Below are 25,027 nucleotides of genomic sequence, written 5' to 3' on the forward strand. Positions count from 1 at the left end.
ACTTCTGCGTCGCATCGACGTCGTGGGTAACGCGTATCCTACGCCGTATGGTGACGTACATTTTCCGGAAGTTACTCGCGCGTCGTGGCGACGCACACCGCAACAACGGTGATTGATCCGCTTGGTAGTACCGCATTTCCGGTTGCTTCTTCTCCGCCATGTCTGTGGGCTGTGCGTACACCGATGCGAAATAGATGAACCAAATCGTCAAATCTACCTGCCGACATGCGAAAACGTTTGAAATGCATTTCCTCGTCCATGTCTCTCACGAAGAAACTCAAACACATTGGCATAGAAACCCCACCGCCAACTAGCATTTTGGCGCATACCAACGCAAGCTCGCTACGGCGTAGAGCGACGCAGAAGTGAAAATCAGGGCTACGGCGTAGGCTGCAGCGTAGCCTGTACGCACAAGTATAAATCAGCCTTAAAGGAGTTGTCAGAGTTTCCCTTAAACTTACGAAAACCTACATTAGATTTACAGCACCAGCAGATTTTTTTATTTCCACCCACCAGCAATCTCAAATTCTTGGAATATGATGTTAGCGACCCTGCCTGCAGTACTGCGGTACTTCATTCAGAAAACACTTGCAGCAACAAATATAAGTTACACATATACTAACAAAGCCGAGAAATCACACATAAGCAGCAACAGATATATAACTATTAACTCTAAATATACAAATAAAAGAGAAAATCCACTCTAAATACTATTGGACAGAAGGAACAGTATCTAAAAGGAGTCACAAAACAAAAACATTTAGAGAAATAACCGGAAACCTTGACAAATTTGTACAGTCTAAAGATTGACCAGCTTTCTGGGTATGGGAAGTTTTCAGAGTATTAATGCATAGTTGGAAGTCTGACGTAAAAAATATAAATGAAGGTTTCTTATTGCTATATTTGCATTTATGGATATTTTGCTATAAATTAACAAAAGATTTATGATTAAAATGATCCCTATGAGATTTGGTATTATTAGTAAACCCAAATAAAACATTTTCAAAGCAAAAAGTAAAATCCACATTAGTACAGTATATTGATCTACACGTGCGCGCTGACGTCAGACGTACCCTACCTGCGTGACGCAGTCGCTGGGGGCGGAGTCAGAGCTGGGCCGGGGCCTCTCCGTCACTGAGGCGCCGCCATTAGAGGTCGGAATCAAGGAGACAGGAAGGTGAGAACGGGAGGGAGGGAAGGTGCGGGCGGGCGAATGAAGTACCTTCACTCAGAGTCGGGCTAGTGTCCGCTTTGCCTGAATGATGGAGGAAGTTTGTATCTTGATCTTCGGGGCTCAACAATGAGCAAATCAAGGCGCCTGGCGCGGGAGGCCGCATCGCAGGTTCTGGGCTCGGCTGCAGCTTTCAGACCACTCCACGATTTGCACTGAAATTTAAGTCACCTTAGTGTTAAGTTGTTTTTTTCAATTGTTGCTTGAAGTGTTTCAAGCTATTTTAATTGACAAATTCAGCTCGAGGTAGAGCCCCGTCCGATTGATATATTTGTATTGACAGGTTTGTGCAAGTAGTTTTGTTGGGTCAATGAATCCATGCACGGTGGTCACAAGTTTCAAATACCATCTACTTCTAATAGGGAACAATAGGTAGTTTCTTTGCGTATCAATCTTAACCGATGTTTTGATTTCTTAGTAAATAACAAGTGTGGTTATCCTTTCCTTCAAGGTATAGTTGTGACCTGACCTATGTTTCAAATTGGCTCAATCAGAATACTAAATGTGAAACATCAGACATACCATCCTGCAAAAACTCATTTCAGGGAGGTAGCACCCCCGCCCCCTGCAACCCCATGTCCCCCCCCATCGACCTCAAGGGTGTATGTAATACTTTGTTTAGTGGTTTTGTCTAATCTGTAAACGAAGTTGGATATATGCAGAAAATGTGACATTAAAATATGTACTTATGTTATCATGGAGTCGTTTTTTAAAATTCTATTACAACTTTAGGCAAGTCTACAGGGAGTTTGGCCTCATCACGTAGGACAGCAATAGAGTAGCTCCTTAGCAGCTAGCCAGCTAGTTTAAATAACGTTAGCTATGCTAATGAATGAATGACACCTGTTAAACTCACCTCAGCATGTCTTTTACAGTCATCTAACCCACCATGGGCAATAGAAAAGTCACAGTTGCAAACAGTGCAGTGAGCAACACTGTCATTTTTGATCCCTATTAGGCAGGGTAGTCTGGGGTGAAGTACATTTTATATTTTCTTTTTTTGGGACACTGCAGTGGTGCAACAGGACACTAAACTGAACTGGTGGACAATGAAAGAGAGAGAGGTTGACTGTAAAGCCCGCCCACAGAGAAAACTGATAGGTCTACATAGCATGAAGAGAGACCAATCATGATGCTCCCTCTCGCTGTCCCTCCCTCTCTCCCCCTCAAAAAAATCGATTTCCAGGATATTGTATATATAATTCGTGGGCATCAGGGAGCCGCTATCAATATATGGGAGCCTCCTGGATCTTGCGGGAGAGGTGGGATGTCTGAAACATGCAGCTTTTGCAGCACAGCAAGTCAATTACAAACTTGAGTTTCTGCGTCGTCCATCCAGTACAATTGTGATTCTGCAGACCTTCATTTCTGGAACCATCAAATCAAATTCCATATCTGTCTGTAAAGACTTGATCCCTAAGTTCAGTCACAAACAAGAGAAAATCTGCAGATGCTGGAAATCCAAGCAACACACACAAAAGGCTAGAGGAACTCAGCAGGCTGGGCAGCATCTATAGAAAAAAAGTAGTCGACCTTTCTGAGTTCCTCCAGCTTTTTGAGTGTGTCCCTAATTTCAGATTGAGATTGATTTATCCATCACATGTACATTGAGCATTGAGATGAGTACAGTGAGATGAGTAGATTGTATTAACAACCAGCACAATCTAAGGGTGTGTTGGGGCAGCCTGCAAATGTCGCCATACATTCTAGCATCAGTATAGCAAGTTGTTCTGCAGAACAACCCAGTCAGTAACAACAGCAAAACAAGTTATTTACGTTTTATATATATCCAACCTCCAGTTCCTGGTATGGTCTTGCAGAAATTGGGCTTCTGACTTCCGGACACTCTGATTTAGAGGCTATGACCATTGGTCCTCGACTTCCAGATTTTGCCGACTTTGTGCTTCGACCTTAGATATCAACCCCAGGACTCAGCGTTCACGGGACTTTCAACTCCGGCCCTCAAGCCAGTGACTCAGATGAATAATATAATTAATAATTTTGGGGTTCTGATGCTCTGTCATTCATTCTTTGGGTTTTTTCCTGTTTTGTGGATGTTGGCGAAGAGTAGGAATTTTAGGTTGTGCACTGTATGCTTTTACTGCTGTTGTAAGACCATTGGGTGGTCAGAAATAAGAGTCAGCTCTTGATCTGTCTATTCATAGCCCATACAACTTATTGCACTGCACTTCCTCTGTAACTGTAATGCTAATTCTGTACTCCTTTTTTCCTCTTTCAATTAACTGTTTGGATCACTTGCATACAAAAAATCTTTTCACTGTTGATGATGAAATGGCGGAGCAGACTCGATGGGCTGAATGGCCGGCTTCTGCTCCTTTGTCTTATGTGACAATAAAACAGTTACCTGGCAGGGTCGTTAAAGTGCATGTGTGAAAGAATAGGAAAGAGGAAGTAAGTGAGGGAATGGATTTGCTCAGAAGTGCAAGGACTCAATGGTCTAAATGGTTTCCTGTCTCATAATGAAATATAGTGAAATTATCAACTGATCATGAAGTAGGAATTCCTATGAATTGGTAGGAATTTTTGTACTTTTGTCAAGAAGGTTTTGGAAACAGCATTGAACCATTCCCTCTGTCCACCTGACCATGTAATGCTGAGATACTTTTTTTGGAATCTAGTGACTTGTCATGTGAACAAAATGGCTTAGCCCCAGGAGCTGACCTATTGTAATTAAGACTACAATGATGGAGTAAGCCTACTACTAATAACTGACATTGGTTTGCTTATTATGCCAATGGATTTGTAGGGTTTTGCAGAGTATTGGTGTTAGGTCTTGCAGTGAGGTGCCTGAACTCTATATTTTACAAATGTAAAGCAGAGCAGGGATCACTAGTAGTAGATTGGTGCTGGGGTTGGAGTCTTGATCTTCTTTCAGTGGCCAGAGGTGGTGCAGGCACACTGAGGGCAATGTGAACTTTAATTTTTGATGACTGCCACATCTCATGTCATTTCTAAGGTGAGAGGTGTGAACCTTTATTGTCTGATAAGGAAGTGGATTGTGGTTGTGGAGCTTGATGGGTTGGTAGGCGACTCCTTTTGAATGTTAACTATAACAGTTCATATTCTTGTGTTCATGTTTTTCTTATGACATGAAAATTCAGTGCATCAAGTCTTTATTGGCTGTGCATTTTCATCAAAGCATGTCTAAAAATGTAACCTAAATGCATAGACGTGGATTTGTTGCTATTGTATTTGAAGAGATCACAGTATTATATGTCAAGATTTTCTGAATGGTCAATATGCTATTTGCTTAGGATACACTGTAATATTTAGCTTTTGACTGTTTATATAATATTGGAGTTGTAGATTTTATTCCTGAGCAATTCAATATGTTTTTCTGTCTGTTTTCCCTAGGACTTTGGATTTGATTTCTACAGAATGGGTCACCACTTTGGAAATTTGGCCAGAGTGCGACACATCATCACCTACACCATATCTCCCTTTGAACAGAGGGCGTTTGCAAATTACTTAATCAAAGGCATCCCAAATACATGGAGGCGATTCAAAGGCCAGGTTTTCCGTGTTGTTCCTCGTAAGTACAAGTGTTCACATTGCCGATTTCTATAATGAAACAGAATTTTTAAATCCTCTGATCACTGCAAATTAGGCAAGTTGCAAGTCACAGATGGTGTAGGGATGCAACAATTTTGTGCGATCCTGTGGTCTTTTAAATTGAAACATACATAAAATTAAGATAAAATGTCAGTGAATTGGTGTAACTGCTACTTTATCTAATTTACCAATTATATAAAATATACTAATATATTTTGTATACTAATTTTTAGACAGTCAGCCTGCATATCCTGTCACAATATTGATAAATGAATTCACATACATACTATCGTACCTGTTTTTTTATTGTGGTTTTGCCTAAAAGCACAAAAATATAAAGTAAATGTGCATTGATTAGGCATGTTTGTGTTTTGAGATTACAATGGTTAATGGCTTGGGAGTGGGGTTTCTACTTTGATTTCATAAGTTTAATTCCAAGCATTAGTTAGAATGTTGCATAGATCAAAGAGAGATCAAATTGAGTTTGTTACAATTTTGTTAAGTGTTGGATCTGAACAGTATGTGTTTTCTAACAACAACACACACAAAATGCTGGTGGAACACAGCAGGCCAGGCAGGTCTCCTTCGTCAGGTCTCGGCCCGAAATGTCGACAGCGCTTTTCCTTATAGATGCTGCCTGGCCTGCTGTGTTCCACCAGCATTTTGTGTGTGTTGTTGTTTGAATTTTCAGCATCTGCAGATTTCCTCGAGTATGTGTTTTCTGTTGGAATTGAACAAGTTGTAGTCATTATCATCTTGATGAAAAAGAAATATTGTTGATCTGAATTGAATTGTATTTTTTTCCTCCAGCATTTGTGATCTCGTACCTCATTTACACTTGGGGCAACCATGAACACGAATTGTTAGTGAAAAAGAACCCAGCTGACTATGCCAATGACAGTTAAATACCAATTTCAAGAGAACTTCTATTTTGCAACAAGTATTTCCAATCAGCAAGTTCACCTGCTTTCTTGTTGTGGAGAAAACTGTCCTGTCTGTTGAAAATAAAGTATTTATTATGTACAGCCTGTTGTGAACTCACTGCTAAACATTATATAATTAATAAGTTGTGAATTGAATTGTTTTATCAAGACAATGACAAGAATATTAATGGAATACTCAGTCTACTTGTATTTAGACCACAAAGTGCATTTTTATTGACAGTACTTTATCAGGAGAAGTCAAGTCACTTTTTATTGTCATTTCGACCATAACTGCTGGTACAGTACATAGTAAAAACGAGACAACGTTTTTCAGGACCATGGTGCTACATTGACAATAAAAAGACTACACTGAACCACGTAAACCAACACAAAAACTACACTAGAATACAGGCCTACCCAGGACTGCATAAAGTACACAGAACAGTGCAGGCATTACAATAAATAATAAACAAGACAATAGGCACAGCAGAGGGCAGTAGGTTGGTAGTCCGATGGCTTGGGGAAAAGTCTGTTGCTTAAATAAACAGCTGAATGGCAGCGTCTGGGGTTCCATCCATTTCTGTACTCCCGCTGAGTAATTCGTTGCCACAGATGTAGTCCAATTTAATGTCCATTGGAGAGCAGAATGGATGGGAGAGCCGGCCGGCTAGGGCTTTTTTTCTGGTACGGACTCCTGCTGCTCGCCTTGCTTCCACCTCCTTGCACACCGCTTACGACGTCCCCACCTCTGGCCACCGGCATCAGGTGACTCTGAGGACTGCAGGCCCGATTCCTTTAGCAAGCCGAGGTCGCGCAATCTAACCAGCGGATTTTCATGAAGGTTTGTTTTTGGGCGATCTCTGTATTGTAGCAGTATCTGGTGATGGTAGATAGTCGCTCTGTTATCCATTGCCCGAAACCCTAATTGTGCCTTAAAATTAAATTTAAAAACTAAAGTAGCACCAGATGGAGAATGAGGTTGAGAAGGAAATGGATCAGCCATGATGAAATGCTCAGTGGGCTGAATGGCCTAATTTTCCTATGTCTTATGGTCTTTACAGCACAAATATTCAAAAGTTAATGCAAGATGTTGGATCTTTAAAGCATCATTATTTGTCTGACAGAATTATTTTAACATTGTTAATGTGATCTCAGACTCGTTTGTGACTACTAGGTGAATGCACCACTTATTGAAGCTAAATTCCACAGTTTAGCAATCTTTCTGACATGTTTGGGAATGGCCTTTTTCTCATTTAGAGACAAAAGTTGCCCATTATTGGCGACCACTTGATGTAAGTCTGTTTCGTTTAAGAATAGGTGATTGGTGAAATTAAGAATGCAAATAGTACAAGACAATAAATAGCATTGAAGTGAAGAGGTGCTAATGGATGCTGGACTAAGTTGTAAAGAAATAAGTAAAATAAGGTTTTAATACTTTTCACGTAGTTACAACCTGGAAGGGAGACCATTTAGCCTTGTGCTATTCCCATTCTCAGAGTTCAGCTTGGTCTGACTCCTTCCAAACTTGTCTTTTTAGGTACCTATTCATTTCTCTTTTTAGAATTTCCCAATTGATTCTGCCTCCTTTAGTACAATGCATTCAGACCTCAGTCATTTTTGCCTTATGAATGATAGAACTGTCTTGGCACGTCACTGCAAGATATTCAACATCAGATCTACTCATGCAATTTAAAGAGCTGGTCGAATTGCATTTCTGATCAGGGGTGATGCTACTGTCCACCTCCCCCCCACCGCCCTCCAAAGAGATTGGAGTGGTGGCTTATCAGTGATAATGCCTTTAGATATCAAATGCAGGTGATTAAACTCAAAATGGTAGTTTTGTCTGGCATTTTTATAGTATGAAAACTATTTGTTGGAGAGTTAGCCATGGGCGCCCACATAGACCTCAGCTATGCCTGCCTTTTTGTTGGCTACATAGCACAGTCATGTTCCAAGCCTTCCCGGTAATGCTGTCCAATTCTTCCTCTGCTACACTGACAACTGCATTGGCGTTGCTTCATGCATCAATGCTGAGCTCATCAATTTCATCAACTTTGCCTCTAACTTCCACCCTGTCCTTAAATTCACTTGGTCCATTTCTGACATTACTTCCTCTTCTTTCTTGGTCCCTCTGTCTCCATCTCTGGAGACAAACTGTCGACCAACATCTTTTATAAACCTATAGGTTCTCAGTTATCTTGACAATACCTGTTAGCAACCTGTCTCCTGTAAAAATGCTATCCCTTTCTCTCATTTCATTCATCTCTGCTGCATCTGTTCCCAAGATGACCTCCTTCAAAGAACAGGTTTTCCTTTCCTCAACTATTGATGTTGCCCTCGCCCATTTCCTGAACATTTACACTGATCCAAGCTTGCTATCTTGACAGTGATAGAGTTCCTCTTGTCCTTACCTACTATTCCCATGAGCCTCCACATCCAAAACATCATTTTCCTATAACTTCAAAGATCCCGGCACTGAACATATCGTTACTTCATCCCCTCTCTGCTTTCTGCAGCAATTTTTCCCTCCGTGATTCCCTTGTTAATTTGTCCTTCCCAACATTTATCTCTGCAATTGGCCAAAGTGCTACATTTGCCCATTCACCTCCTCCCTTGGCTCCATTCAGGGTTCCAAACAGTCTTTCCATGTGAGGCAACACTTCACCTGTAAATCTGCTGGGGTTGTCTATTGTGTCTGGAGCTCCCAATGTGGCCTGTTCTACATTGGTGAGACCCGTCATAAATTGGGGGACTGCATTGTCGAGGACATCTACTCCACCGACCAAAAGAGGAACTTCCAATTGGCCAATCATTTTAATTATGAATCACATTCCCATTTCAAAATCTCAGTCTACAGCCTCCTCTTGTGCCATGATGAGGCCATCCTCGGGGTAGAGAAGCAACATCTTGTATTTCATCTGGGTAGCATCCAAACTAATGGTATGAGTATTGATTTCCTCTGGTTAAAAAAAAATTACCCTCTCCCCTCTTCTGCATTCTGACCTCTTGCCTCTTCTCACTTACCAATCAACCCCCGGATCACTCCTTCCCTTTTTCCTATAGTCCACACTCCTATCAAATTCCTTCCTCTCCAACCCTTTACCTTTCAGCTGGATTCACATATCACCTCCTCTCCCCTGCTTTTATTTTGGTGTTTTTCCCCTTTCTTTCCAGTCCTGAAGAAGGGTCTGGGCCTGAAATGTTGACTTGTTTATTCATTTCCATTGATGCTGCCTTCTGAATTCCAGTGGGTACAGATCCAGAGCCATCAAATGTTCCTCGTATGATAACAATAGACAATAGGTGCAGAAGGAGATCATTCGGCCCTTCGAGCCTGCACCACCATTTTGAGATCATGGCTGATCAACTACTATCAATACCCAGTTCCTGCCTTGTCCCCATATCCCTTGATTCCCCTATCCATAAGATACCTATCTAGCTCCTTCTTGAAAGCATCCAGAGAATTGGCCTCCACTACCTTCCAAGGTAGTGCATTCCAGACCCCCACAACTCTCTGGGAGAAGAAGTTTTTCCTTAACTCTGTCCTAAATGACCTACCCCTTATTCTCAAACTATGCCCTCTGGTACTGGACTCTCCCAGCATCTGGAACATATTTCCTGCCTTTATCTTGTCCAATCCCTTAATAATCTTATATGTTGCAATCAGATCCCCTCTCAATCTCCTTAATTCCAGCGTGTACAAGCCCAGTCTCTAACCTCTCTGCGTAAGACAGTCCAGACATCCCAGGAATTAACCTCGTGAATCTACGCTGCACTTCCTCTACAGCCAGGATGTCCTTCCTTAACCCTGGAGACCAAAACTGTACACAATACTCCAGGTGTGGTCTCACCAGGGCTCTGTACAAATGCAAGAGGATTTCCTTGCTCTTGTACTCAATTCCCTTTGTAATAAAGGCCAACATTCCATTAGCCTTCTTCACTGCCTGCTGCACTTGCTCATTCACCTTCAGTGACTGATGAACAAGGACTCTGAGATCTCTTTGTATTTCTCCCTTACCCAACTCTACACCGTTCAGATAATAATCTGCCTTCCTGTTCTTACTCCCAAAGTGGATAACCTCACACTTATTCACATTAAACGCCATCTGCCAAGTATCTGCCCACTCACCCAACCTATCCAAGTCACCCTGAATTCTCCTAACATCCTCATCACAAGTCACACTGCCACCCAGCTTAGTATCATCAGCAAATTTGCTGATGTTATTTTCTATGTCTTCGTCCAAATTGTTAACATAAATGGTAAACAGCTATGGTCCCAATACCGAGCCCTGTGGCACCCCACTAGTCACCACCTGCCATTCCGAGAAACACCCATTCACCACTACCCTTTGCTTTCTATCTGCCAACCAATTTTCTATCCATGTCAATGCCTCCCCCCCGCCCCGATGCCCTGAGCTTTGATTTTACCCACCAATCTTCTATGTGGGACCTTATCAAATGCCTTCTGAAAATCGAGGTACACTACATCCACTGGATCTCCCCCGTCTAACTTCCTGGTTACATCCTCGAAAAACTCCAACAGATTAGTCAAGCATGATTTACCCTTGGTAAATCCATGCTGGCTCGGCCCAATCCTATCACTGCTATCTAGCTATGCCACTATTTCATCCTGAATAATGGACTCTAGCATCTTTCCCACCACCAATGTCAGGCTGACAGGTCGATAGTTCTCTGTTTTCTCCCTCCCTCCTTTCTTAAAAAGTGGGATAACATTAGCCATTCTCCAATCCTCAGGAACTGATCCTGAATCTAAGGAACATTGGAAAATGATTACCAATGCATCCACAATTTCCAGGGCCACCTCCTTTAGTACCCTAGGGTGCAGACCATCTGGACCTGGGGATTTGTCAGCCTTCAGTCCCATCAGTCTTCTCATCACTGTTTCCTTCCAAATGTCAATCTGTTTCATTTCCTCTGTTACCCTATGTCCTTGGCCCATCCATACATCTGGGAGATTGCTTGTGTCTTCCTTAGTGAAAACAGATCTAAAGTACTCATTAAATTCTTCTGCCATTTCTCTGTTTCCCATAACAATTTCACCCAATTCATTCTTCAAGGGCCCAACATTGTTCTTAACTATCTTCTTTCTCTTCACATACCTAAAAAAGCTTTTGCTATCTTCCTTTATATTCCTGGCTAGCTTGCGTTCGTACCTCATTTTTTCTCCCCGTATTGTCTTTTTAGTTAAGTTCTGTTGTTCCTTAAAAACTTCCCAATCATCTGTCCTCCCACTCACCTTAGCTCTGTCATATTTCCTTTTTTTTAATGCTATGCAATCTCTGACTTCCTTTGTCAACCACTGTGGCCCCTTTCCCCCCTTTGAATCCTTCCTTCTCTGGGGGATGAACTGATTTTGCACCTTGTGCATTATTCCCAAGAATACCTGCCATTGCTGTTCCACTGTCTTTTCTGCTAGGCTATCCATCCAGTCAACTTTGGCCAGCTCCTCCCTCATGGCTCCATAGTTTCCCCTGTTCAACTGCAACACTGACACTCCGATCTGCCCTTATCCTTCTCAAATTGCAGATAAAAGCTTATCATATTATGATCACTACCTCGTAATGGCTCCTTTACTGCAAGATCGCTTATCAAATCCTGTTCATTACATAACACTAGATCCAGAATAGTCTTGTCCCTGGTCGGCTCTCGTACAAGCTGTTCCAAGAATGCATCCCGTAGACACTCTACAAACTCGCTATCCTGTGGTCCAGCACCAACCTGATTCTCCCAGTTCACCTGCATGTTGAAATCCCCCATAACTACTGCGACATTACCTTTGCCACATGCCAATGTTAACTCCCTATTCAACTTGCACCCAATATCCATGCCACTGTTTGGTGGCCTGTAGACAACACCCATTTGGGTCCTTTTGCCCTTACTATTCCTCAGTTCTATCCACACAGACTCTACTTCTCCTGACCCTATGTCCCCCCTTGCAAAGGACTGAATCTCATTCCTCACCATCAGGGCCACCCCACCCCCTCTGCCCACATTTCTGTCCCTACGATAGCACGTTTACCCTTGTACATTCATTTCCCAGGTCTGATCTCCCTGCAGCCATGTCTCCGTTATCCCAACAACATCATAGTTACCCATTCGCACCTGGGCTTCAAGCTCATCTGCCTTATTTCTGACACTTGGTGCATTCAGATATAGAATTTTTAACCCATTTCTCCTCTGTCTGCTTGTGAATTGCCTCTGGGCCCGCTCTAATGCCAGCACATCTTTTCTAAGATGAGGGGCCTCAAGGTGAGGCCTCACCAGTGCCTTATAAAGCCTCAGCATCACGTCCTTGCTCTTGTATTCTAGACCTCTTGAAGTGAATGCTGAGTTCCTCCAGCATTTTGAGCGTGTTGCTTTGGATTTCCAGCATCTGCTGAATTTCTTGTGTTTATGATTTGTTACTTATTAGCCTGCCTCTGAATGTCTTACTGCAGGCAGAGATGAAGTGCTTCATTTGCTTAGTTGTGAAGGAAATTAACAGTGCTATCATCTCCACTGAACATGTGGAAAGACAATTGTTGCTAAAATATCTAAAGAGATGGTTGAGGCTAAGCTGCAGCTCTGAGAAATTTCTGGAGTTATCAACCGTGGCTAGAATGATTGATTTTAATAATGAATATGGAGTTTAGCAGGCTTGTGTAATATTTGAATAGTCATGCATCTTAAATGGAATTTGAGTTTCCATATTTTGCAAGCTGTATTGTTCTGGAACCCACAACAGTCAGAGCAGGATTTTGCATATGCTGTGCTAACTTCATAGTGCCATAGCAACTGAGTCTAATTTGAAGATCAATGCTACTATAGTTGTAACCTAAAAGGAAATGAAACCAATATTAGGAGAATAGGAAGAGAAAAACCTGGATTATACTATCGGAAAATTTGAAAGATCAATGCACGTGCCAGTCAGTGATTATCACTAAGTATATATGGATTGCAATTTAAGACATCATAAAATAATAAGCAAGTGATTGGGCAAAGGTGATGGGTATATTAAAGTCCATAATTCAAACTGATGTTGGTAATTCCACGTAGCAATATCAGAGTTTGCAAGATACGTTTTCGGATATGTTTTAAAGTTCCAAAAAGAATGAGAGAAAGGGAGTTGGAGTTATCAGCTGTGGTGTGAAATTTGATGATATGGCCTTTGGAAACTGGACATTGCCTGATTATGAAATATTGGAAGAAATAATTCTGGGCCACGTACTGTCAATAATTACTGTAAATCCAATAGAGCTTCTCAGTGGTCGAGTCAAGAATAAATATTGCATTGAAATGGAACCATTCTTTTCGTCTTTCTGCTTCATGATATTTATGTTCCACACAATCCTATAAATCCTTATTTAATCATTTTGGTATAACCTTCCCCTTTCCATCCCATTGCTTTATCTGGCTTAATTGCAGGCATATACACTCAGAAGCCTTTTTATTAGGTATCTAATAAAGTGGTCACTGTGCATGTGGCTTTTTGCTGCTGTAGCCCATCCACCTCAAGGTTCAGAGATGCTCTTCACATCACAGTTACAAAGTGTGGTTATTTGAGTTTTGAGCTTCTGTCACCTTCCTGTCAGCTTGAACCAGTCTGGCCATTCTCCTCTGACCTCTCTCAGTAACAAGGCATTTTTAGACGATAAGATATAGGAAGAATTAGGACATTCGGCCATTGAGTCTCCTCTGCCATTTCATCAGGACTAACCCATTTTCCCTCTCAGCGTATTTCTACGTGCTCTGACTAATCAAAACTCTATCAACCTCTGCCTTAAATATACTCAACGATTTCACCTCTACAGTCGCCTGTGGCAGCAATTCCCACAGATTCACCACTCTCTGGCTGAAGAAATTCCTTCTCATCTCTTTTAAAAGGACGCCCCATATTCTGAGGCTGTGTCCTCTGGTCTTAGACTCTCCCACCATAGGAAACATCCTGCCCACATCCACTCTATTGAGGCCTTTCACCATTCAATAGGTTTCAATGAGGTCACCCCTCATTCTTCTGAATTCCAGTGAGTACAGGCCCAGAGAACTGCTGCTCACGGGATTCTTTGCTTCTCGAACCATTCTCTGTAAACCCTACAGATTGTATGTGGAAATCCCAGGAGATAAGTGGCTTCTGAGGTACTCAAACCACTCAATCTGGCATCAACAATCGTTCCACAGTTAAAATCACTTAGATCATGGTTTTGAATTGAATTGAATTGACTTCATTATTTACATCCTTCATATATATAGAAACATAGAAAACCTACAGCACAATACAGGCAAACATGAGGAAATCTGCAGATGCTGGAAATTCAAGCAACACACACAAAATGCTGGTGGAACGCAGCAGGCCAGGCAGCATCTATAGGGAGAAGCACTGTCGATGTTTAACTAACTGACGTAAGTTAGTCCTGATGAAGGGTGTCGGCCCGAAACGTCAACAGCACAATATAGACCCAGTTGTGCCAAACATGTCCTTACCTTAGAAATTATCTAGGGTTACCCTCAGTCCTTTGTAGCTATCCAGGAGTCCCTTAAAAGACCTTATCGTATCTGTCTCCATCACTGTCGCTGACACCCCATTCTATGCACTCACCACTCTCTGCATAAAAAACTCACTCCTGACATCCCCTCAGTACCTACTTCCAAGCAGCTTAAAACTGTGCCTTCTCGTGCTTGCCATTTCAGCTCTGGGAAAAAGCCTCTGATATGATCATCTTATACACCTCTATCAGGTCACCTCTCATCCTCCGTCCAAGGAGGAAAGGCTGAGTTCACGCAACCTATTCTCATAAGGCGTGTTCCCAATCCAGGCAACATCCTTGTAAATCTCCTCTTTCTATGGTTTCCATATCCTTCCTGTAATGAGGTGACCAGAACTGAGCACAGTACTCCAAGCGGGGTCTGACCAGGGTCCTATATAGCTGCAATATTACCTCCCAGCTCCTAAACTCAATCCCATGATTGATGAAGGCCAATGCACAGGTATGCCTTCTTAACCACAGAGTCAGCCTGAGCAGCAGCTTTGAGTGTCCTATGGAATCGGACCCTAAGATCCCTCTGATCCTCCACACTGCCAAGAGTCTTACCATTAATACTATATTCTGCCATCATATTTGACCTACCAAAATGAACCACTTCACAATTACCTGGGTTGAACTCCATCTGCCCCTTCTCAGCCCGGTTTTGTATCCTATCAATGTCCCACTGTAACCTCTGACAGCCCTCCACACTATCCTCAACACCCTCAACCTTGGTGTCATCAGCAAATTTACTAACCCATCCCTCCACTTCCTCATCTGTGTCATTTATAAAAATCATCAAGAGTAAGGGTCCCAGAATAGATTCCTGAAGCACACCACTGGTCACCGACCTTCATATAGAATATGACCCGTCTACAACCAATTTTTGCCTTCTTTGGGCAAGCCAGTTCTGTATCCACAAAGTAATGTCCCTTGGATCCCATGCCTCCTTACTTTCTCAATAAGCCTTGCATGGGATACCTTATCAAATGCCTTGCTGAAATCCATATACACTACATCTACTATTCTACCTTCATCAGTGTGTTTAGTCACATCCTCAAAAAATCAAATCAGGCTCATCAGGCGCGACCTGCCTTTGACAAAGCCATGCTGACTATTCTTAATCATATTATGCCTCTCCAAATGTTCATAAATCCTGCCTCTCAGGATTTTCTTCATCATCTTACTAACCACTGAAGTAAGACTCAGTGGTCTGTAATTTCCTGAGCTATCTCTACTCCCTTTCTTGAATAAGGGAACAACATCCACAACCCTCCAATCCTCCAGAACTTCTCCCGTCCCCATTGATGATGCAAAGATCATCGCCAGAGGCTCAGCAATCTGCTCCTCGATGTCCCTCTTAGTATTGGATGGTCTATATAAACACCCAGTAGAGTTATTGACCACTTCCTGAATCAAACTTCCACCCACAGAGACTCTGTATGACTTCCCCCTTTCCTGCAGCTGTGACACTATTACTGATCAACAGTGCCATGCTCCCTCCTCTTTTGCTTCCCTCCCTGTCCTTTCTAAAACATCTAAAGCCTGGCACTTGAAGTAGCCATTCCTGCCCCTGAACCATCCAAGTCTCTGTAATGGCCACAACATCATAGCTGCAAGTACTGATCCACGCTCTAAGCTCATCCGCTTTGTTCATAATACTCCTTGCATTAAAATAGACTCATCTCAAATCATCAGTCTGAGCATATCCCTTCTCTATCACCTGCCTATCCTCCTTCTCACACTGTTCCAAGCTTTTTCTATTTATGAGCCAACTGCCTCTTCCTCCATCACTTCAGTTCGGTTCCCACCCTCCCCAGCAATTCTAGTTTAAACCCTCCCCAAAAGCCTTTACAAACCTCCCCGCCAGGATATTGGTTCCCTCGGGATTCAAGTGCAACCCGTCCTTTTTGTACAGGTCACACCTGTACCAAAAGAAGTCCCAATGATCCAGAAATCTGAATCCCTGCTCCCTGCTCCAATCCTTCAGCCACGCATTTATCCTCCACCTCACTCTATTCCTATACTCACTATCACGTGGCATAGGCAGTATTCCCGAGATTACTACCTTTGTGGTCCTGCTTCTCAACTTCCTTCATAACTCACTGTAGTCTTTTTTCAGGATCTCCTCCCTTTTCCTACTTATATCGTTGGTACCAATATGTAACACGACCTCTGGCTGTTCACCTTCCTACTTCAGGATATCGTGGATGCGATCAGAAACATCCTGGACCCTGGCACATGGGAGACAAACTATCATCGGAGTTTCTTTCCAGCGTCCACAGAATTGCTTCTTTGACTCCCTAACTATAGAGTCCCCTATCACTGCTGTCATCCTCTTCCTTTCTCAACCCCTCTGAGCCACAGGGCCAGACTCTATGCCAGAGGCACAGCCACTGTTGCTTCCCCCAGGTAGGCCGTCTACCCCAACAGTACTCAAACAGGAGTACTAATTGTTAAGGGGGACAGTCAGTTAAGGGGTACTCTCTAGCATCTGACTCCTTCTCTTCTCTCTCCTGACTGTTACCTACATATCTGTCTCCCGAGGCCCCGGTGTGATTACCTGCCTATAGCTCCTATCTATCACCTCCTCACTTTCCCTGACCAGACGAAGGTCGTTGAGCTGCATCTCCAGTTCCCTAACCCGGTCGTTAAGGAGCTGCAGCTCGGCACACCTGAGGAGTAAAAATCTTTACATTACATCTCTGTCTAAATGTTCAATGTGCAATTTATAGTAATTTATAATAAATAGTACGTACAACACGATAGTCAATATTACTTAGAAATGCAATTATGTCCGCATGAATTAAGCAGTCTGATGGCCTGGTGGAAGAAGCTGTCCCAGAGCCTGTTGGTCCTGGCTTTTATGCTGCGGTAACCGTTTCCCGGATGGTAGCAGCTGGGACAGTTTGTGGTTGGGGTGACTCGGGTCTCCAATGATCCTTCAGGCCCTTTTTACACACCTGTCCTTGTAGTGAATAGTGGGAAGTTCACAACTTCAGATGCCCTGGGCTGTCTGCACCACTCTCTGCAGAGTCCTGTGATTGAGGGAAGTACAGTTCCCATACCAGGCAGTGATGCAGCCAGTCAGGATGCTCTCAATTGTGCCCCTGTAGAAAGTTCTTAGGATTTGGGGACCCATACCAAACTTCTTCAACTGTCTGAGGTGAAAGAGGCATCGTTGTGTCTTTTTCATTACACAGCTAGTATGTACAGAGCATGTGAGATATTTGGTGATGTTTATGCTGAGGAACTTAAAGCTGTTCACTCTCTCAACCTCAGATCCATTGATGTCAGTAGGGTTTAGCCTGTCTCCATTCCTCCTGTAATCCACAACCAGCTCCTTTGTTTATTGCGACATTGAGGGAGAGGTTGTTTTCTTGACACCACTGTGTCAGGGTGCTGCCTCATTATTATTTGAGATTAAGTCAATGTGTAGTGTCATCAGCAAATTTAATTAGCAGATTGGAGCTGTGGGTGGTGACACAATCATGGGTATACAGAGAGTAAAGGAGGGAGCTTAGTACGCAGCCCTGAGGGGCACCTGTGTTGAGGGTCAGAGGGTGGAGGTGAGGGAGCCCAGTCTTACCACCCACAGGCCATCTGACAGGAAGCCCAGGATCCAACTACACAAGGCAGGAAGACAGGGTGAAGGCCAAAGTCTATGAGCTTCCTGTCGAGCCTGGAGGGAATTATGGTGTTGAACGCTGACTTGTACGAGGGGTGATTGATAAGTTCGTGGCTTAAGATAGAAAGAGTCAATTTTAGAAAGCCTAGTACATTTATTTTTCAACGTAGTCCCCTCCTACATTTACACACTTAGTCCAGCAGTCATGGAGTACACGGATCTTGGATCTCCAGAAAGTGTCCACAGCAGGAGTGATTGATAAGTTCGTGGCCTAAGGTAGAAGGAGATGAGTTATACAGCTCTCGTTAGATGCACATGCAGCTCAACTCTTTGAGGGATTATGCAGAAAGTTTGAAGTTAATAACTCATTGTGGGTGATTGATAAGTTCGTGGCCTAAGGTAGAAGGAGATGTCATTAACTTCAAACTTTCTGAGGCAAATGAAATACAATGTTGGAAAATGCATGGTCATGCACTTTGGTAGTAGAAATAAATATGCGTAGTATTTTCTAAATGGGGAGAAAATCCAGGAATCTGAGATGCAGAGGGACTTGGAAGTCCGTGTGCAGAGCACCCTGAAGGTTAACTTAAACACAAAGTACACTGCAGATGCTGTGGTCAAAGCAACACGTACAACAAGCTGGAGGAACTCAGCAGGTCAGGCAGCATCTGTGGAAATGAACAGTCAACGTTTTGGGCTGAGACCCTTCGTCAGGACTGAAGAGGGAGGGAGCAGGGGCCCTATAAAGAAGGTGGGGGGAGGGTGGGAAAGAGAAGGCTGGTAGGTGCCAGGTGAAAAACCAATCAGGAAAGTAGGTGGGGAGTGACTGAACTATGGGTGCCAAAATGGAGTTCAGGTAGGCACATACAGGTTCGGTGGGGCAGGAGGAGGCCGAAACTACTGGGACAGTCAGGCTTGTGGATCAAGGGGTGGGGGAGTGGAAGCAGGGAGGGGATAGGCAGGAAAGGTGAAGAAGGAATGTAAGGGGAAAGCACTATGGGTAGTAGAAGAAGGCAGAATCATGACAGAGGTGATAGGCAGCTAGAAGAGGAGGCAGAGTGAATTCTCCAACTTCCAGCAATTCCCTCCCTCTCCCTTCCCCCATCCCAGGGTTATCATACGAGGAACATTTGATGCCTCTGGGTCTGTACTCGCTGGAATTCAGAAGGATGAGGGGGGATCTCATTGAAACTCATCAAGTGTTGAAAGGCCTACACAGAGTAGATGTGGAAAGGATGTTTCCCATGGTGGGAGAGTCTAGGACAAGAGGGAGAAGCCTCAGAAGGGAGGGGCACCATTTCAAAACAGATGCAGAGAAATTTCTTCAGGCCAAGGGTGGTGAAGTTGTGGAATTTGTTGCCACGTGCAAACTGTGGAGGCCAGGTCGTTGGGTGTATTTAAGGCAGAGATTGATAGGTTCTTGACTGGCTTGCAATCAGAGCTTATGGGGAGAAGGCCGGGAACTGGGTTGAGGAGGAGAGAGGAAAGAGGATCAGCCATGATTGAATGGCGGAACAGACTCTATGGGGCCAGATGGCCTAATTCTGCTCCTATGTCTTTTGGTCTGATGGTTAATGCTACCAAGCTGGCTGGAGACCATTGCTTATGTACCCTGTTTTTTTTTTCTTGGTTCAATCACGCTGGCAAACTCTAATGCTTATGTATATATGTGGTGTTACTCAATGTTCTGTCATCAATATCAACCCTTTTAATTTCTTTTTTGCAAAATTTGCAGGTATCTCCTCCAAAGTCAGAATTGTGAGGCACATGCTTCCTCTATTATGTTTATTCATTTATAGTCACAAATCTACCCAAAGTTTGTGTTCAAGTTGATACTGACATGCCAAACTCTCTTTGGTCTTAAGGTAATTCAGAATAGGTCCTTGCCTCACTTATACATCAGGCATTACTGGTGGACATCTTTTTGAGCGACCCTCCAAAACTTACTTTGCTTATTAATATCTTATCATCCATCTCTGTGTATTAGTCTGATCTTTGCACTTTGTTCTGTTGTTGCCTGTTACACCTTTTATTACCATATCTAAGAGCACATTTATGGTACCATTTGCGTATGTTTCAAGATAAGACATATTTTCATGATCTTAACTAAATTTCCATATAAAGATATTTGTGCTGCACTAGTGTCCTTATCCTAGGCAAATTAATTGAAACCATTTTTGATTGATAGCCCGGTGTAGGTCAGCACCAAAGAACACAGAATTAAAACTGAGTTTATTGTCAAATGCACAAGTACATGTGTACATGGGTGCAATGAAAAACTTATTTGCAGCAGTATCACAGGCATGTAGCATCAGAGACATGACATTCACAAGAAAAACGTATATTAAACATGAATTATATCAGAAATGACACAAAATGTACATTGTGATGCAAAGCTATCATAGTGTATGGGGCAGAGTGGCCACTGTATTCTTTTGGAAAGATTTGGAATCACAAGGAAATTGCATGAAATTTCTTTCTTACCCCATCCATCCATTTGCTCTGCACCTGCTAGGTAATAAATTTCTGAGCTGACCTTTGCTTTCTGCCCCAGCATCAGGAAGAGTGCCACGTGAAGTGTTTATGTTCATGCCCTGTGGCTGCCTATAAAAGAGGTGCAAGGGCTGCACGGTAAATACTCTGCAGTCTACTGTGCGCACCTGTTACAGAAGCAACTCCGACTATGGATTCTCGACTTCTGAAAATCTTTGCAATTTTTTGCATAGCTTCTACTATCTTGAGCAACCAGGTATGTTTCTGTGGCTTGAAACCATGCAAAAATACTTATTTTCCATTATAGAATAATCAGAATCAGATTCATTAATGCTGTCTTATATGTAGTGATACTAGTTTTGTGGCAGCAGTAGAGTGTAAAGTCATTAAATTACTATATATGACAAAATGGTGCACAAATCGGAATAGATAACATTAATGTAGCAGTGGCAGCACATGGGGTTGTTCTTCAGATTTTACGTGATCAGCCTCACAAAGCAACAAAAAAAGGTTTTGTTGCTTATTCTTGCAACTCATAATAGCTCAACAAATAGAGAGAAAGACCAGATGTGTGAATGTGAGTTGCCTTATTGGGCTTCAGCTGAACAATATCGCATGATGTATTTCTACAATGTATGTGTTCCAGTGTTAGTGCAAGAAGTTCAATTTTAAAATTAGAGTGAATGCGTTTCAATTGTGCCATTAATATGACAAATCAACATCTTGCGGCAATTTAAATTTTATGGTAAACCCAGTTTATCTGTACCAGATGCACGTGATTATGTAACAAGGTATGAATAGGTAATTAGCATTAACATTTTAATAGGAATTGGTAAATCAATGCTGGTTTGTGGAGATGAAATACATAATTATTGTAGACTTTTGATTCATGCGAAATTTAACAGCCCATAAAAATTCCAGCCATTCTATATGGCAAATGTTTGTTACAACAATCCAAATCTGCTTTTGACATTATAGTCTCCAGTTAGGTTGCTGATCCAAGATGCATTTCCACAGGGGATCTAGATTTCAGCATTGCTCAGAATTTCAAGTCATTTCTCCCATTTCTCAACTGAGACATACATTAAGCAAAAAAGTAATACAGAAGAAAAGAGTTTTAAATTAACTCTCTCTTGGCATTCATTGATTCTGGCTTTCTGAGCCATATATTGGGATGCAATATTTTACTAAACTGCTTGAGTTCTTTCTGTATCATTTGCAATATTGCCATTGTTTGCTCTTTTCATAGGCGGACTGTGCTGCTATTGGACAAATGGAGACTGTGTTCTACCGGGTCCGAAGAATGACTCCACTCTGGAGATGGACCATCCAGAAACCAGTTGGATCCACATGTAGAAACAATGAGGATTGCATCACAAAATACTGCAGGTATGCAAGGAAAAATCTTGAGAAAGTAATGTAAAAGGAGGAATCAGACTTAACTGGTTATCATGACTTGCATTCCATTAAGTAGTCTAGTGAAGAAGGGAGATAAGAATTAATGCTGAGTTTTGAATTATAATGTGAGCTCTTCCAATGCCTCAATAAATAAAAAATATATATTTTCTATTAGGTCATTTAATTTCACAGTTCAAGGAGAGACAATTCTCTGCTTGGTCCCAAGTAGAAATAAAATATGCCCCGTCAACATTCACTGATTTATCTTGCCTAATATAAAAAATAACCTAATATGTTTAATGCAAAAGTCTTCCCATCTTCAGTACTTGCAAAATGCAAATTAACATTTCACTTAAAAAGAAATGACAATAAAAAATAAAATCTTCAGGTACTGGATAAATTCCACTTCAGGTCTGCAGTCAAAGAAACTACAGAAGTATAAAACCAAATGTATAACAAGTTGCTAAACATTTACAGACTAAGGGGTGATTAATCATACAAATAATCAAGCAAAAGAAAGCTAAAACTACAAGTAAAAGCACAATAAAAACAAAAATCTGGACGCTAACCTAACTCCTCCCAGGTCACAGATGTATCTTTTTTAGATATGAAATTTAGGATTCAATGTGTTAATGTTTAGCAGCAGTTTGGTTTACAAGATCTGGAATGGGTGGCTTGACTAATGCAGAACGATTAGAGAGGTTCTGCTTATCTCTGCTAGGGTTAAGAGTGAGTGAGTGAGTGATTGATTGCACCATTTAATGTCATGAGGGACTTTGATAGGATAGCAACAATTTTTGTTTCTTGCTTCTTTTGTTTGCGTGAGCTGTGTTTTTCTCGTCTCCCTTTTTCTGCGCATCGGGTATTGGTTTTTATTTTTTTAATTGGGTATTTTCAGGTTTCTTGCTTTGTGGCTGCCTGTAAGCACACAAATCTCAAGGTTGTATAATTTATACATTCTTTGATAATAAATGTTCATTGAATCCTTTCAATTTTTATGGAAAAGTCCAGAAATGGAGCGTACCAGTTAAACATAAGCAGCTTCTCAATTTTGAGATAGAGATGAGGTAAATTTTGTTTTCCCTCTCAGAGGAGCTCTGGGGTTGTCTTCCTCAGGGGCCAATGAAAACAGATTATTTCAGTATTTTAATGGTAGAAATAGATAAAATAAGAAAGTATAAGACAAATTACTCAAGGCAGACAGGACTGTATGTTTAAGGTTACAGTCACATCTGTTGTAAATCTATTAAATAACTCAGTAGGTTTGAAGAACAAAGTGGACAACTCCTTCTTAATCCACATATTTGTATGCTCATTTTTGTTACAGTTTCAAACTTCAACTACATTTCTTTACTGATTTTTGTAACAGAAGGAAAAAACCCTACCAGCAAATTTAGAGCCACTTTCCTAAAATATTTTAATGATACAAATTGCAAACCACTGTGAATATTGTAAATCTTAAGTAAAAAACAAAAATATACGATATAACTAGGCATTACCTGGGAATGCCAATTACTAGGCATTAACTTAACATTTCACATTAATAACATTTGAAGATAATTTTCAATCTTCTCAATCAATGCGATTTAAAATTTCTGGTTAAAATATTTTCCTCTTCCCATTTCAGTCACCACTTGTAAATGAATCAGAACAGACCATTAGACTGAGTAGAATGAGGAGCAGACCATGCAATCCCTCATGCATGTTCTGTCTTGAATGTCATCGTGGCTTTTCTGATTTTCTGCAAGTCCTGCTTCCCCACAAACTTTTATTTCCAAATGCTTAGAAATTTATGAGAGCCTTAAACATTCCCAAGGACACTGTTGCCACGACTCTCCATGACCAGGAGTTCCAAAGAACACGGAAAGCTTCTGGGAGAAGAATGATAGGGAAGGTTGATAACACTGATAAGAAGAGCATTCATTCTCTTCAGCATTTTAAATGTTTAGCAACTTTTGGATTGTGTTGTTGTTCTAGTTTAGCCAAGACAGTGAGGCCTGTGTTCTAATACAAGCAATATTTTGTTTTTGTAGGAACAGCCGCTGTTCTGTGATTGCTCATCAAGATTGACATTCATTGAAAGATTTTGTAAAGGATCATCATCTAACCATGTAATAACCTATGTACAGTATATGTGTAAATAAATGCTAATATACTGTAAATAACTGTTCAAAGCTCTGTAAATAATTGTTTAAACACAACCATAACTGAATTTCACAATGTTGTAGATTCATATTTATTTAATTATGCTTAATGAACTGTATAATAAATTTTCATTTATATTAAAAATATAGAATTTGTAGCAGAGATAATTTTGGTCATTGAAAAAGGTTTAATGCTGAAATTGACATTTTACCTTCTCCAGAGGTGGAGTGGTGCCCCCAGCTATTACAATGGTAAAAACCACATCATGTCTCTTAAAACAAAACATATCCAATTGCTAGAGCCTCTGCTCACATTATGAACGGTGAATGGTTAGCCAGTGAAGATTACTGCTCCTCTTGTGATAAATTCCCAGTTTAACATATGAAACTCCCATCAGCATGCAAAACTGAAGGGGAATAGTTTGATCCAGCTTTTAGTAAGCTTTGTTTTAAACTAATGGAGTTTTGCATTATGAAAGCATCACATTCTTATAAGTTCCTCATTGACAGCATGTTGTTCGTTTTAACAAATGATATAATAAAATAAATGAGGCTTGGGTGACCAGTGCTCTGGAGACTGTCAAGGTGATTGTGTAATGAGATTGTGCCTCAGGTTTGTCTATAGTTTAAGAGGAGTCAACTAAAATTGCAATGTTGCAGCATACGTCATCAAAAGATCCTCATCAGGCTGGCCATGCTCTTCCCTCGCTGGTGCCTCAGGACTCAGCACCAGGTTCAAGGTTCTTGAACAAAGGGGGATAATTACACTCATTCTATCTCTGATGGTCCCACAACCGACAGTCTCACTATAAGGACTCTTCATACTTGTTTTTTTATTGCTATTTATTTATATTTGTATCTGCACAGTTTATTGTTCACTGAACCTGTTTACAGTTACTGTTCTAAAGATTTAAGTATGCCCACAGTAAAGAAAAACCTGTGTTGTATGTGGTGACATGTACAAGTTGAACTCTGACAATAAATTTTACTTTGAACTTTAAAAGGAAATAATTGCTCCACAAGTTTAGGCATTTCAGGAATCTTTAAAGTAAATTTTATCAAAGGCATGTTTTCCTTTTCAGTTTTAGTAAACACCGCTCATCAATGGCATAAGT

At 41.5% G+C, this 25,027-nt stretch overlaps 2 protein-coding genes across 2 annotated transcripts; both read left to right on the plus strand.

The window, feature by feature from the left end:
• Positions 1–1,066: 1,066 nt before the first annotated feature.
• On the plus strand, positions 1,067–5,829 carry LOC140739184 (cytochrome b-c1 complex subunit 8-like). Its single transcript, XM_073067232.1, has 3 exons — positions 1,067–1,177; positions 4,607–4,784; positions 5,615–5,829. Exons 2-3 carry the CDS (start codon positions 4,631–4,633, stop codon positions 5,707–5,709), a joined length of 249 nt encoding a protein of 82 aa, XP_072923333.1. The 5' UTR covers positions 1,067–1,177; positions 4,607–4,630; the 3' UTR covers positions 5,710–5,829.
• A 118-nt stretch (positions 5,830–5,947) lies between these two features.
• Positions 5,948–24,728, plus strand: LOC140739185 (liver-expressed antimicrobial peptide 2-like). The gene is made up of 3 exons (XM_073067233.1): positions 5,948–20,626; positions 21,620–21,759; positions 23,802–24,728. Exons 1-3 carry the CDS (start codon positions 20,561–20,563, stop codon positions 23,836–23,838), a joined length of 243 nt encoding a protein of 80 aa, XP_072923334.1. The 5' UTR covers positions 5,948–20,560; the 3' UTR covers positions 23,839–24,728.
• The last annotated feature ends 299 nt before the right edge of the window (positions 24,729–25,027 follow it).

Source organism: Hemitrygon akajei, chromosome 15 (genome assembly GCF_048418815.1).
Source record: "Hemitrygon akajei chromosome 15, sHemAka1.3, whole genome shotgun sequence".
In the NCBI taxonomy this organism is placed as follows: Eukaryota; Metazoa; Chordata; class Chondrichthyes; order Myliobatiformes; family Dasyatidae; genus Hemitrygon; species Hemitrygon akajei.